Genomic DNA, 13,093 nt, shown 5'->3' on the forward strand with positions numbered 1-13,093 from the left:
GCGCGGGCCAATCAAATGAGCGGGCGAGTGGAAACTAATTCGAACTACCGTCAATTGGTCAAAAAATATTAATTTTTTTAAAGGTACAGTAGAATTCTATTTTAGCAAATTTATTTACAGATTTCTACATCTTATTTTGATAATCAAATCCAGGCGCAGACACACTAATTAAATAAATAAATAAATAAATAAATACATTAATTAAGTTAGTAGTTTTAACCATTTTTTAATTTTTTTTAACAAACAAATTTGTTTTAAAAAATTATTAAAAAAAAATTGCATTTTTAATTTCTGAAAATTTCAATTTTTTTTGCCATAATTTATTTGTTAAAAAAATTCTTAAAAATGGCTAAATTAATTTTTATCATGGATAAAAATTATTGTGAAAAAATTTAAATAAAAAAATTCCACATCTAAAAATTAAAAAAAAAAATTGCAATTGTAAATTTTGTGACATAAAATTGATGTCAATTGATTTCAGTATCATATAAATAAATAAAATTAGTTAAATTAATTAAATTACAGCTATATTCTCCTATAATCATCTCGCTGTTGATTTGGAGAAACATAAGAGTACAAAAATGGAAGTACTGCCGCAAATGCGAGACATAAAGCAACGACGGGCCGATACCACATCCAGGCGAATCCAATAATCAAAAGACTTATTGACATTGATACTGATATTGTTAATGAGTCAATTGCAATTATTCCGCAGAGGAACGAAGAATTTTGGATCAATATCCGGAGAATGTTCGCTAGACAAGTCGCCGATGCGAATAAAATCAGCCATCCGAGAGCTCTGAAATAATTTATATAAATTATTATACTATAAAATTACACGGAATGAACAAGATGATACTAGATATCATCCCAGATTATACTGAGTGAAAAAAAATTTCAGATATTAGCTAGTATAATCCAGATTACAATGAGTATAATCCAGATATCACGCAGTATAATCTGGATTTTTTTAGCTACTATCTGAAATTTTTTTTCACCACAGATATCACTGAGTATAATTTGGGATGATATCCAGTGTCATCGTGTTTTTCCGTGTTTTGAGAGAAAAAATTTATTTTATAAAAATAGGCAATTAATTTTAAGAAAATTTTTAACAATTTTATTTTTTTAGTAAAAAAAATGTTTTAAACAAATTAATTTTTTGTTACAAAAATGGCTATTTTTTTTTAATAAATTTTTTCTTTCGGTGAAAAATTAAATTTTAAATAAAACTTTTGAATAACAATTAAAAATATAAATTACCTGATCACCCAAGTACGCCAATAATTATGAACATGCTCCAAATGAAACATTCTGTCGACAGTAATCTGGTGTTTCCTTTGCAGCAAGATTTCATCACCCTGGGAGGTGACAAATGGAACAATAGTTCCATCTATTAATTTACCAACGACTGTGTAAACTTCTCCAGCTTTTCCTGCGTAAGAAAACAGTATCCTGATGTCTCCGACCCGCGGGTTCCATAAATCAGCGCTGTGATAGTACAGACCAGCATGCATTTTAATATCAGTCCTCTCGGGCCGCTGATCGCTGGTTATTTCAATGAAATCAGTAAATTTTTTCTTTAGCTCAAGTCCCAAAGCTACAGACCCGATTTTAACTTGACTCGCGATTTGGATTTGACTCTTAATTGGCACTTGTTTGGGATTCTCGTGTCCAGTTCTAATGTAAAATTGATCTGAATCAACAAGTTTGTCTTTCCACTCGGTTGTGTAGTAGTAATTCTTGTCTTCCTGGACTTCTCCACCGTACACGCGATCTTCTTCGATCTCAATCCATTGGTAGACTTGCACTCTTCGTTTTAATTTTACGCTCTCGATTATCACTCCGTAGTCTGGCTCAGTTAGAGGCTCGTCGATCCATAGTTGCCCGGAAATATGGACTAACCGGCCTTCGTATTCTGTTGGGATTGACCAGAGGTCATCGATTATTGCTACCTGCTCCAATGCTTCATTTAATGATTGCGCTACTGATGCTGCTCTGCCCTGAATAATGTAAAAAGTTAATTAAATATTTATTATTAACAAAAATATTTTTTTTTTTTATAACTTTATCACAATATTTCTATTAAAATTGATTTAGTAGATAATTAATAATTTTAAGAATTTTTTTAATAAATAAACTAGCAACCTTGCAGTCACTATGTGACTGTCGAAACTTGTAAACTAAAAATAAATAAAATTTTGTTTTATTAAATAATGATTTTTGTTAAATTGCACTGTATTTTTTTAACTATTGACCTTTTTAAAGATATAAGCTCATCCTGATGTTACACTCATCAAGAGCTTTCATTTGAGTACCCACATGCATTTTTGATATATTTTTCATATATACATATATATAATATATATAAATATATGAAAAATTGATGTGGGTACTTAAATGAAAGGTCTTGATGAGTGTAACATCAGGATGAGCTTATATCTTTAAAAATATCATTAGTTGACAAGATAGCAATGTCAGTTCTTAATTTTTGACATTTTTGAAGATATAAGCTCATTCTGATGTTACACTCATCAAGAACTTTCATTTGAGTACCCACATGCATTTTTGATATATTTTTTATATATACATATATATATATATAATATATATAAATATATATATATATATATATATATATATATATATATATATACATATATATATATATAATATATATAAATATATGAAAAATTGATGTGGGCACTCAAATGAAAGGTCTCGATGAGTGTAACATCAGGATGAGCTTATATCTTTAAATATGTCAATAATTCACAAGATACAAAGTCATTTCCTAATTATGTATCTAAGAATAATTTTAATTTATTTTAAAAGATAAAATGTAAAATTTAAGCTTTAATTTTGTAAATTTTATTTTATAAATAATTATAAAATAAATTATGGAACTGACATCAGCAAATATTAAAATTTTTTTAATTTTTATAAAAAATAATTTTAAAAATTCCACTTTTTAAAATTTATAAAAAATAAATATACAATTTTTTAAGAAAATTTTCTTACTATCAATTCATTTTTTAAATAAAATTATCAATTGTCTTATAAAAATTTCATAAATAAATTACCTCATTCCAGAAAAGTAAACAAGTGCCAACAGCACACAAAATACAACCAATAATCGCAGTCAACCAAGACTTTTTTAATTGTTCAATAATCGTAGGTGACAAATGTCTTAAATTATTATTGATTTGGGGATTGGCATTATTTTCCACAGCCACCGGATCTCTTTGAAGTCTCCTCTCAGTGACATTTGCCTAAAAAAAAAATAAAAATAATTCACCAAGTATTCAATTTTTATCAAAGAAAATAATAACTCCACTGACATTGTTCCTGTGCATTATGAAAATTTACTGTCAATAGTCAAGAAACTAATAAAAATAATTAAACTTCACTCTAATAAATATTAGACATTAAGATTTGATACATAATAAATAAATAATAATAAAAAAAATCTAAAAATACAGAGAATAACAACAGTGTCCATAGAGAGCAGCATCAGTCATATTTGTTTACACTTTCAAGGCTGTTTCCAAGAGAACACTGCTCTCGACCAATTAAATTTCACTATTTTTATTTAAATTAACCTATCTACAGCCTTTATTCAGATATATTCTCCTGTCCACGCTGTTTGTTGATATTCATTAATATATCAAGTAAGTCTTCTAATTTATTTATTTATTTTTACTATTAAATTAATGTTATAATTAATATTAAAAAAATTTCTTCTCATTTATTTCTGTAAATTTTAAGATAATATCAAAATTAGCAGACATTTGACAATTTTTGATTTTTTGAATCAATAAAAATTAATTTTAAAAAATTGACATCAAAAATTGCATTTAGAATTTATAAAATTTTCTACATGATAATTTTTTTTAAACTAATTTTTTTTAACAAAAAAAAAAAATTTTTTTTAAACTTTTTAACCGGCTAATTTAATTTTAATAATTTTTCTAACTTGCAAGTGATACATAACCTTTAATTTCAGATGCTGACATTAAAGTTATATAGCAGTCACTTAACAATTTTTTAATTTTATTTAACAAAAAAATTATTTTAAAAAAATTACACTTTTAATTTTTTATAATTTTTACAAGTCAATTTTTTTAAAATAATTTTTTTTTGCGCATTTATTTCTTAAAATTATCAAATAAAAATAAAGTAAGCCGACATCTAAAAATTTTAATGATTTTTTTATTAAAGAATTATTAAAAAAAATTTTTTCATTTATTAAAAACTTGAAAAATTATAAGTGCAATTTTTAAAAAATATTTTTTAGTTATAAATTAATAAATTAAGCAAAATAAAAAATCAAGAATGTCGGCTAACTATAATACTAAAATTAGGCGACGTTTTTAATTTTTTGTTTTTTTTTGATAATTAAATTGGAACAAAAAAATATTTTTTAAGAATTTCACTTACAGTTTTTATAGTTTTCCACAAATGAAAATTTTTTTTATATTTTTGTAATCATTTTTTTAATGAAAAAAATCTTAAAAATTTTAAAATCTCCGCTAACTTAATTTTCATCGGCTAACTTTATTATTATAATTATTAAATATCTGCTACCTTAATTTATATTTTCAGATGGCGAGTCCCGACGGACGTGTTTCGGCTTTTGCAATGTACTCAAAGAAGCGCAAGAGTACAGAAGAAAATCTTCCAAAGTTAAAAAAAAAGCCTGAATTTAAAAATATCAATGGCAAGTCTTTTGACATAGACGATCCCAAAGTAAAATTAATCCAAGGTAAAAAACTGGTAAAAGTGTCTGAAAAGTCACTGAAACAAGTAACCGCTTTGTCAAAAAAAGTAAAAACCAAAAAGTTGTTAGTGAAAGGAATAAAAAAATTACAAAAAGACAAAAAAAGTTCAATAAAACTCCCGAAAAACGTGCCAGTAGTAGAAATTCCACCGGAAGAATCCAACAAAAATTTTATAGACCCGACAAAAGAGACCCAGACATTATTCGAGTGGCTGATTCACCCTCTGTCAATCGACAAGTTCTTCAAAATCAACTGGGAAAAAGCCCCGCTTCAAATTCAGAGAAACAAGAAGAACTACTACAAGATTTTATTATCAACTCCGATGATCGACGACGTGCTGCGTAAATTTAACGTCTTGTTCACGAAAAACTTAGACATTACTTCGTACTCTAACGGCCAGAGAGAGACCCATAATCCTCCAGGACGCGCGTTGCCCAGCGTGGTCTGGGATTACTACTCCAACGGGTGCTCCATCCGGATGCTGAACCCTCAGACGTTCATTCCAAAGATCCATACGTTAAATTCAACACTGCAGGAATTTTTCGGGTGTTTTGTCGGGGCTAATTTTTACTTAACCCCTCCGGGAAGCCAAGGATTCGCTCCACACTACGACGACATCGAGGCGTTCATCCTCCAGGTCGAGGGAAAGAAGCGCTGGCGGTTGTACAAGCCGAGGAACGAAGAAGAATTTTTACCGAGATTTTCCTCGGAGAATTTCAACCAAGAAGAAATCGGCGAGCCGATCTTGGACGTGATACTGAATGCCGGAGACATTCTGTACTTCCCTAGAGGCACTATTCACCAGGGAGAGACCCTGGAAGAGAGCCACAGTCTGCATTTGACCTTGAGTGTCTACCAGAAGAATTGCTGGGCGGATTTCCTGGAGAAGTTGGTCCCAGCGGCTCTGAGCAGCGCGATTTCTCAAAATTCCCAGCTGAGGGAAGGATTACCATTGGGCTACTTGAATAATATTGGGCTGGTGCACAAGGTAAACGGCAGCAAGTCTAAGGACAATGAGTTCCGCAGGAAATTCGTTGAGACGACCAAAGAATTGCTGCACAAGGTGATAGATATGATCGACGTTGATGCTGCTGCGGACCAAATGGCCAAGGGACATATTCATGACTGCTTGCCTCCGGTTTTGACTCCCACGGAGTTGGAGTGCTCGGCTTTGAGAGATGGTGAGGTCATGGTTGAGGATGGAAGGATAGAAAACAGGGTCGAGATTGAACCTGATACGAGGATCAGGTTGACCAGGGCTCACTGTGCTAGGCTTGTTGAAGAAGACAACTGTTTTAAGCTTTATTATTCGTCGGAAAACTCCAAAGAGTATCATGAGTACGAGCAACAGTTTTTGGAAGTTGAAGAAAATTTAGTGCCGGCTATTAAAAAAATTATTCTGATGTATCCTGAGTTTATTAAGGTTGATGATTTGCCTATCGATGGAGAAGATAACAAGGTATTTTTTTTTTATTTTATTTATTTTAATAAATTAAAAATTTTTATTTAATTTGATAATTAAAAATTTATTTATTGAACAAATTTTTCAATTATAATTTAATTTTATTGCGTATAAATAATTATTTCAACAATGTGTATACCATTAAATTTAAAACTGATAATTATTATCAACAAGTACAACTACTAAATTATTTATAACTAGCAACCTTGCAGTCACTATGTGACTGCTGTGACTTGTGAGCTATAAATAAATAAAATTTTGCTTTAATGAATAATGAATTTTGTTAAATTGCACTGTACTTTCTTAACTATTGACGTTTTTAAAGATATAAGCTCATTACGATGTTACACTCATCAAGAGCTTTCATTTGAGTACCCACATGCATTTTTGATATATTTTTCATATATACATATATATAATATATATAAATATATGAAAAATTGATGTGGGTACTTAAATGAAAGGTCTCGATGAGTGTAATAACGGGATGAGCTTATATTTTTAAAAATGTCAATAGTTCACGAGATACAAAGTCATTTCTTAATTATTAATATTTTTAAAGATGTAAGCTCATCCTGATGTTCCACTCATCAAGAGCTTTCATTTGAGTACCCACATGCATTTTTGATATATTTTTCATATATACATATATGTAATATATAAATATATGAAAAATGCATGTGGGTACTCAAATGAAAGGTCTTGATGAGTGTAACATCGGGATGAGCTTATATCTTTAAAAATGTCAATAGTTTACGAGATACAAAGTCTTTTCTTAACTATGTATCTAGAGACAGAGGATTTTCAAATGCAGCTTAAATACTTATCAATATAAATTGACTATTGGTGCGAATGATATGAAACCTTGAAAAAGCACAAATTCAAGTCAAGACCTTTCCAACGATACCAAATTTAACCATAAAAATTCATTTTATCATATAAATATACTGGTCACAAAATTTTGCTTATTCTCTAAATAATATAGATTAAATTTTGTCTACTTTTAGGTCCAAGTTGCCCGAGATCTCTGGGAAAAATGTATCGTAGTAACAGACCAACCGCTTCCAGTAATCGAGTAAGACTTCAGTAGAATATAAATGTATATACCAAGCAATAGACGTTATAAATATATCGTATATAAAAATTTTTTTAATAATTAAAAACTATTACTTTAAAAATATTCTCGTTTATTTATAATTTGTCAAAAATTAATTGTATAAACCTATTCCTTATTGCAAGTTCAAGGATTCCAGAGTGGTGCTCTTCTCGCTGCTATTTTTTTTCTCTTTCGCTAGAACGTACTCAACGTACTCGATGTATCCGTCGTTGTCTAGATCGTCTTCTTCTAAGACTCTGTCTACCATTTTAATGATCATGGGGATCTGGTCCGCTAGGTTATAGTCGTCTACTTCGTTATAGTCGTCTTCTGTGTGATATGTGTGTTGCAGAGCGTGGAGTATCTCCAGGCCGTCCAGTTTTGTATTGTTGTCTTTGTCGTGCATCCTAAAAATAATTATAGTCAGTTAGTATCATTAAAAATATGAATTATAATAATTTTTTTAGATTAGAATATAAAATTTTCAAGAAGACTATAATTATTTTAATCGAAACAATTTATTGACTAGGTAAGTAATTAATATTATTATTATTATTATTATTATTGTAAAAATTGTAATAACAATAATAATTTAATTAGATCAGAATACAAAATCTTTGAGAAGACTAAAATTATTGTAGCCAAAAAAATTTATTGTCTAAGTAAGTAATTATTATTATTGTAACAAAAAAAAAATAATAATAATAATAACAATCATTTCATTAGATTAGAATATAAAATCTTTAAGAAGACTATAATTATTTCATTTAAAAAAAAATTATTGACTAGGTCAGTAATTATTATTGTAAAAATAATAATAATAATAATAATAATGATAATGATAATAATAATAATTTCATTAGATCAGAGTATAAAATCTTTGAGAAGACTACAATTATTGTAGCCAAAAAAATTTATTGACTAAGTAAGTAACTATTATTTAAAAAAAAAAAAAAAAAAAAATAATAATAATAATAATAATAATAATAACAATCATTTCATTAGATTATAATATAAAATCTTTAAGAAGACTATAATTATTTCATTTAAAAAAAAATTATTGACTAGGTCAGTAATTATTATTGTAAAAATAATAATAATAATAATAATAATAATAATAATAATAATAATAATTTCATTAGATCAGAATATAAAATCTTCGAGAAGACTACAATTATTGTAGCCAAAAAAATTTATTGACTAAGTAACTATTATTTAAAAAAAAAAATAATAATAATAATAATAATAATAACAATCATTTCATTAGATTATAATATAAAATCTTTAAGAAGACTATAATTATTTCATTTAAAAAAAAATTATTGACTAGGTCAGTAATTATTATTGTAAAAATAACAATAATAATAATAATTTCATTAGATCAGAGTATAAAATCTTTGAGAAGACTACAATTATTGTAGCCAAAAAAATTTATTGACTAAGTAAGTAACTATTATTAAAAAAAAAAAAAAAAAAAAAAATAATAATAATAATAATAACAATCATTTCATTAGATTAGAATATAAAATCTTTAAGAAGACTATAATTATTTCATTTAAAAAAAAAATATTGACTAGGTCAGTAATTATTATTGTAAAAATAATAATAATAATAATAATAATAATAATGATAATGATAATAATAATAATTTAATTAGATCAGAGTATAAAATCTTTGAGAAGACTACAATTATTGTAGCCAAAAAAATTTATTGACTAAGTAAGTAACTATTATTTAAAAAAAAAAAAAAAAAAAAAAATAATAATAATAATAACAATCATTTCATTAGATTAGAATATAAAATCTTTAAGAAGACTATAATTATTTCATTTAAAAAAAATTATTGACTAGGTCAGTAATTATTATTGTAAAAAATAATAATAATAATTTCATTAGATCAGAATATAAAATCTTCGAGAAGACTACAATTATTGTAGCCAAAAGAATTTATTGACTAAGTAAGTAATTATTATTGTAAAAATAATAATAGTAATGATGATAATGATAATAATAATAATTTCATCAGATCAGAATATAAAATCTTTGAGAAGACTACAGTTATTGCAGCCAAAAAAATTTATTGACTAAGTAAGTAATTATTATTGTAAAAAAAAAAAAATAATAATAATAATAATTTCATTAGATTAGAATATAAAATCTTCAAGACTATAATTATTTCATTTAAAAAAAAATTATTGACTAGGTCAGTAATTATTATTATAAAAATAATAATAATAATTTCATTAGATCAGAATATAAAATCTTTGAGAAGACTACAATTAATGTAGCCAAAAAAATTTATTGACTAAATAAGTAATTATTATTGTAAAAATAATAATAATAATAATAATAAATAATTTACTTGAAGAAATAAAATTCTATTTCATCTTCGCTCATCGTGTCCAAAGACAATCCAGCATAATCAGTACCCATGTCTTCAACTAAATGCCTAAAAACAACCCAAAATTTCCCATCAATAAAATTGTCTTTTATCATCTTCCTTATCTGAAGAAATAAAAAAATAATTACGCAGTGTCATGAAGAAGTTCCGAGTCCTGAGTCAATTTAATATCACCCTGCGGAGTATAATGATGATGTGAAACAGAACTTTTGGGATGATGAGGTCCTCGGAAGCCCGTCGAGGATTGCAAATACGCAGCAAAGAATATCAGTATCTCAAGGCTGAAAAGTAAATAATTTTATCAAAAGTACAAATGTAAATAATAATAACAACAACAATAGTTTAACCTGCTGGTAGAAGAAACGCGGGAGTACTCGAAATCAAGGATGGATGGATGGAGTGGAAATTTAGACTAGTATAAAGTATATGTAGATGTAGAACATCAAAACGCCCCCCTGGCCATCGACAGATGGGACTTTGGGGGGCCTACGGTAATTATTATGCGATTACCCACAAGCCCATTGATTTAGATTGGTGACAGCCGGGGGTCTGGCTAGATTTTTCCTTTTGTCCCTGGAATAGTTGCAAAAATTTGACACTTTTTTTCGAGTTTAAAAAAATGACTGAATATTTTTAAAAATTTCAGTAAAGAGTAATTAACATCTGGAGATGTTAATTAAAAATTATGATAATTACTGGTGAACAAAGTAGGTGTCAAAGTAGTAGTGATGGCAGGATTGAGTTGGGGTACTTAGGAATCAATTTTACAAGCTTAGCAGGCTTCAGTGGACCGGGAATGCATATGTTGAGTGCGTCTCCCCAAGGATCTGCTCTCACTTTCTCTCATCAGGAAACTTTGGGCTATCACGTACTGCAAGTGGACCCCTGTGGTACAACTAGCACCCCGTAGTCGAGCACGCGAAATTCGAGTGAGATCTGGCCACCCTCCAACGACCTGGGAGTGTCGAAATCCATAAATAATTTATATCATTTGGTTCATTCAACTCGGGGAGATTGACAGAAGAAAACCAGCGAGGGGATTCTACTGATTTTTCAACCTGCCAGACAAAGAGTTTCAAACTTACCTAAAATTTTATTTTTCGGAACTCGATAAATATTGATTTGAATTAATTTATCAAATATTTGGAAATTTAAAGAAATAAATTATTGAAAAAAAATTGACGTAAAAATTTAAAGAAATAAAAAATGCTATTTTTTGGAAGAAATTTATTTGTTAAATAAAATTAAAAAATGATCGACTGCTAATTTTAATTTTATATATTGATAAAAATTTATTTATCGTATTTTTGATCATTTTTTTAACAAATAAATTATGACAAAAAAAATTTGAAGAAATTAATTATGCAATTTTTTTAAAATTAATTTTTTGAATAAATTTGTTTGTTAAATAAAATTAAAAAATGATCAACTGCTAATTTTAATTTTATATATTGATAAAAATTTATTTATCATATTTTTGAGAATTTTTTTAACAAATAAATTATGACAAAAAAAAATTGACATGTAAAAATTTGAAGAAATAAAAAATGCAATTTTTTGGAACAAATTTATTTGTTAAATAAAATTAAAAAATGATCAAGTGACTGCTAATTTTAATTTTATATATTGATAAAAATTTATTTATCATATTTTTGATAATTTTTTTAACAAATAAATTATGACAAAAAAGAAATTGACGTAAAAATTTGAAGAAATAAAAAATGCAATTTTTTAAAAGTAATTTCTTGGAACAAATTTATTTGTTAAATAAAATTCAAATCAAGTGACTGCTAATTTTAATTTTATGTATTGATAAAAATTTATTTATCATATTTTTGATAATTTTTTTAACAAATAAATTATGACAAAAAAGAAATTGACGTAAAACTTTGAAGAAATAAAAAATGCAATTTTTTAAAAGTAATTATTCGGAACAAATTTGTTTGTTAAAAAATGATTAAGTGACTGCTAACTTTGATTTAATAAAATATTATTTCTTCTTTTTTTTGTCCCAAAAATTATTTAAAATCCTCGATAATTAATATTTAATTATTTCGTTCAGGCTGTAAACAGATTCAAGGGAATAGTAGTAGAGCGGTAATACGATACTATGATTGTAGATGAATTTTAAATAACCCAGCGGCGCTTGATCTCATCCCCGTGACTATCGTCCTTCCATCGGCGCTTGCTCTTCTCTGTGGAGTGAGTTTTTTATTTTTCATCTCTTCATCCCTTGATCCCAAAGCAAACCACACTCTGATTATACATACGCAACTCATTTTCCTCAAGCATCATACATACTTTATTACCATTTTTATATATTATACATATTTACCGTTTACATTCTATTACAAAAATTTACAATTTTATTTTTAATAAAATATCTATAAATAAAATAAACAAATTAATAAAGGTTCATTTAAATTACAGGTTCAATGGAAATAATTGTGAAAACAATGAAAATAATTACCCCATATTTTAGTGACCGGTTTTCCTTGGTTCATCTGATCAAACTGATACTGATGGGAATAAATACTCGAGTTTTAAGTCACAATATCATCCAGGGTTACCTATGTCGATGTGTTTACCCGGCTATTTTCTACAATACTCGTTGACTCGCACGCGCGAGCGATTATCGACGTTTTTACTTCTGAGACCTGCGTGAATGTGATCCTGCGCGCAAAATTTAACTAGCGCGGGTGTTTGTTACATTTTTTTGATTTCGATCGCTTGAATTTATTTATCAATTTTTTTTTTTTCGAGAAAAAAAAATTCATAAAGTCTGAAACAATAAATCTTCCAATTACAATCTTTAATTTTCTTTAAAAAAATAATAATAAGGCAATTAAAATTATATTGACACTGTTGACAAATATATAATAATAAAGTTAGCCGAAGTTTTTAATTTTTTTTTTTAATTATTAAATTAGAACTAAAAAATATTTTTAAAAAATTGCACTTTTAGTTTTTTACAAATGAAAATTTTTTTTAATTATTTTGTAATAGTTTTTTTAATAAAAAAAAATTCTAAAAATTTTTAGATGTCGGCTAACTTAATTTTCATGACAGATATTAGAAATTTTTTTAGTGTAATTGATTTATTATTAAAATTTTCATTATTTGGTCCAAAAAATTATTTTTTTTTAATTTCTACTCAATTTTTTTGCCATAATTTATTTAAAAAAAAAATTATTGAATATCTGTTAAATTTTCATTAGAAAAATATGGAAGTAAAATTAGCAGACATCTGACAATTTTTATAATTTTTTTTATTAAAAAAATTTATTATAAAAAAATTTTTAAAAAATTCCACATGTAGATAATTTAAAAAATAATGCCTAGAATTTTTTAGT

The 13,093-nt window shown here is 26.7% G+C and overlaps 3 protein-coding genes across 3 annotated transcripts; 1 reads left to right on the forward strand and 2 right to left on the reverse strand.

Annotated features, from left to right (window-relative positions):
* Window positions 1–441: 441 nt before the first annotated feature.
* On the reverse strand, window positions 442–3,402 carry LOC123260655 (transmembrane protein 43 homolog). Its single transcript, XM_044721887.1, has 4 exons — window positions 3,342–3,402; window positions 3,084–3,272; window positions 1,264–2,003; window positions 442–799 (listed from the first exon to the last, which is right to left on the reverse strand). The coding sequence occupies exons 1-4, from the start codon at window positions 3,354–3,356 to the stop codon at window positions 526–528; spliced, it is 1,218 nt and encodes a 405-aa protein (XP_044577822.1). The 5' UTR covers window positions 3,357–3,402; the 3' UTR covers window positions 442–525.
* A 177-nt stretch (window positions 3,403–3,579) lies between these two features.
* LOC123260654 (ribosomal oxygenase 1) lies at window positions 3,580–7,440 on the forward strand. The gene is made up of 3 exons (XM_044721886.1): window positions 3,580–3,671; window positions 4,606–6,240; window positions 7,251–7,440. Exons 2-3 carry the CDS (start codon window positions 4,606–4,608, stop codon window positions 7,320–7,322), a joined length of 1,707 nt encoding a protein of 568 aa, XP_044577821.1. The 5' UTR covers window positions 3,580–3,671; the 3' UTR covers window positions 7,323–7,440.
* LOC123260656 (multiple coagulation factor deficiency protein 2 homolog) lies at window positions 7,414–12,359 on the reverse strand. The gene is made up of 4 exons (XM_044721888.1): window positions 12,211–12,359; window positions 9,869–10,021; window positions 9,702–9,788; window positions 7,414–7,746 (listed from the first exon to the last, which is right to left on the reverse strand). The coding sequence occupies exons 1-4, from the start codon at window positions 12,213–12,215 to the stop codon at window positions 7,473–7,475; spliced, it is 519 nt and encodes a 172-aa protein (XP_044577823.1). The 5' UTR covers window positions 12,216–12,359; the 3' UTR covers window positions 7,414–7,472.
* Between the last annotated feature and the right edge of the window lie 734 nt (window positions 12,360–13,093).

Source organism: Cotesia glomerata, linkage group LG3 (assembly GCF_020080835.1).
Source record: "Cotesia glomerata isolate CgM1 linkage group LG3, MPM_Cglom_v2.3, whole genome shotgun sequence".
In the NCBI taxonomy this organism is placed as follows: domain Eukaryota; kingdom Metazoa; phylum Arthropoda; class Insecta; order Hymenoptera; family Braconidae; genus Cotesia; species Cotesia glomerata.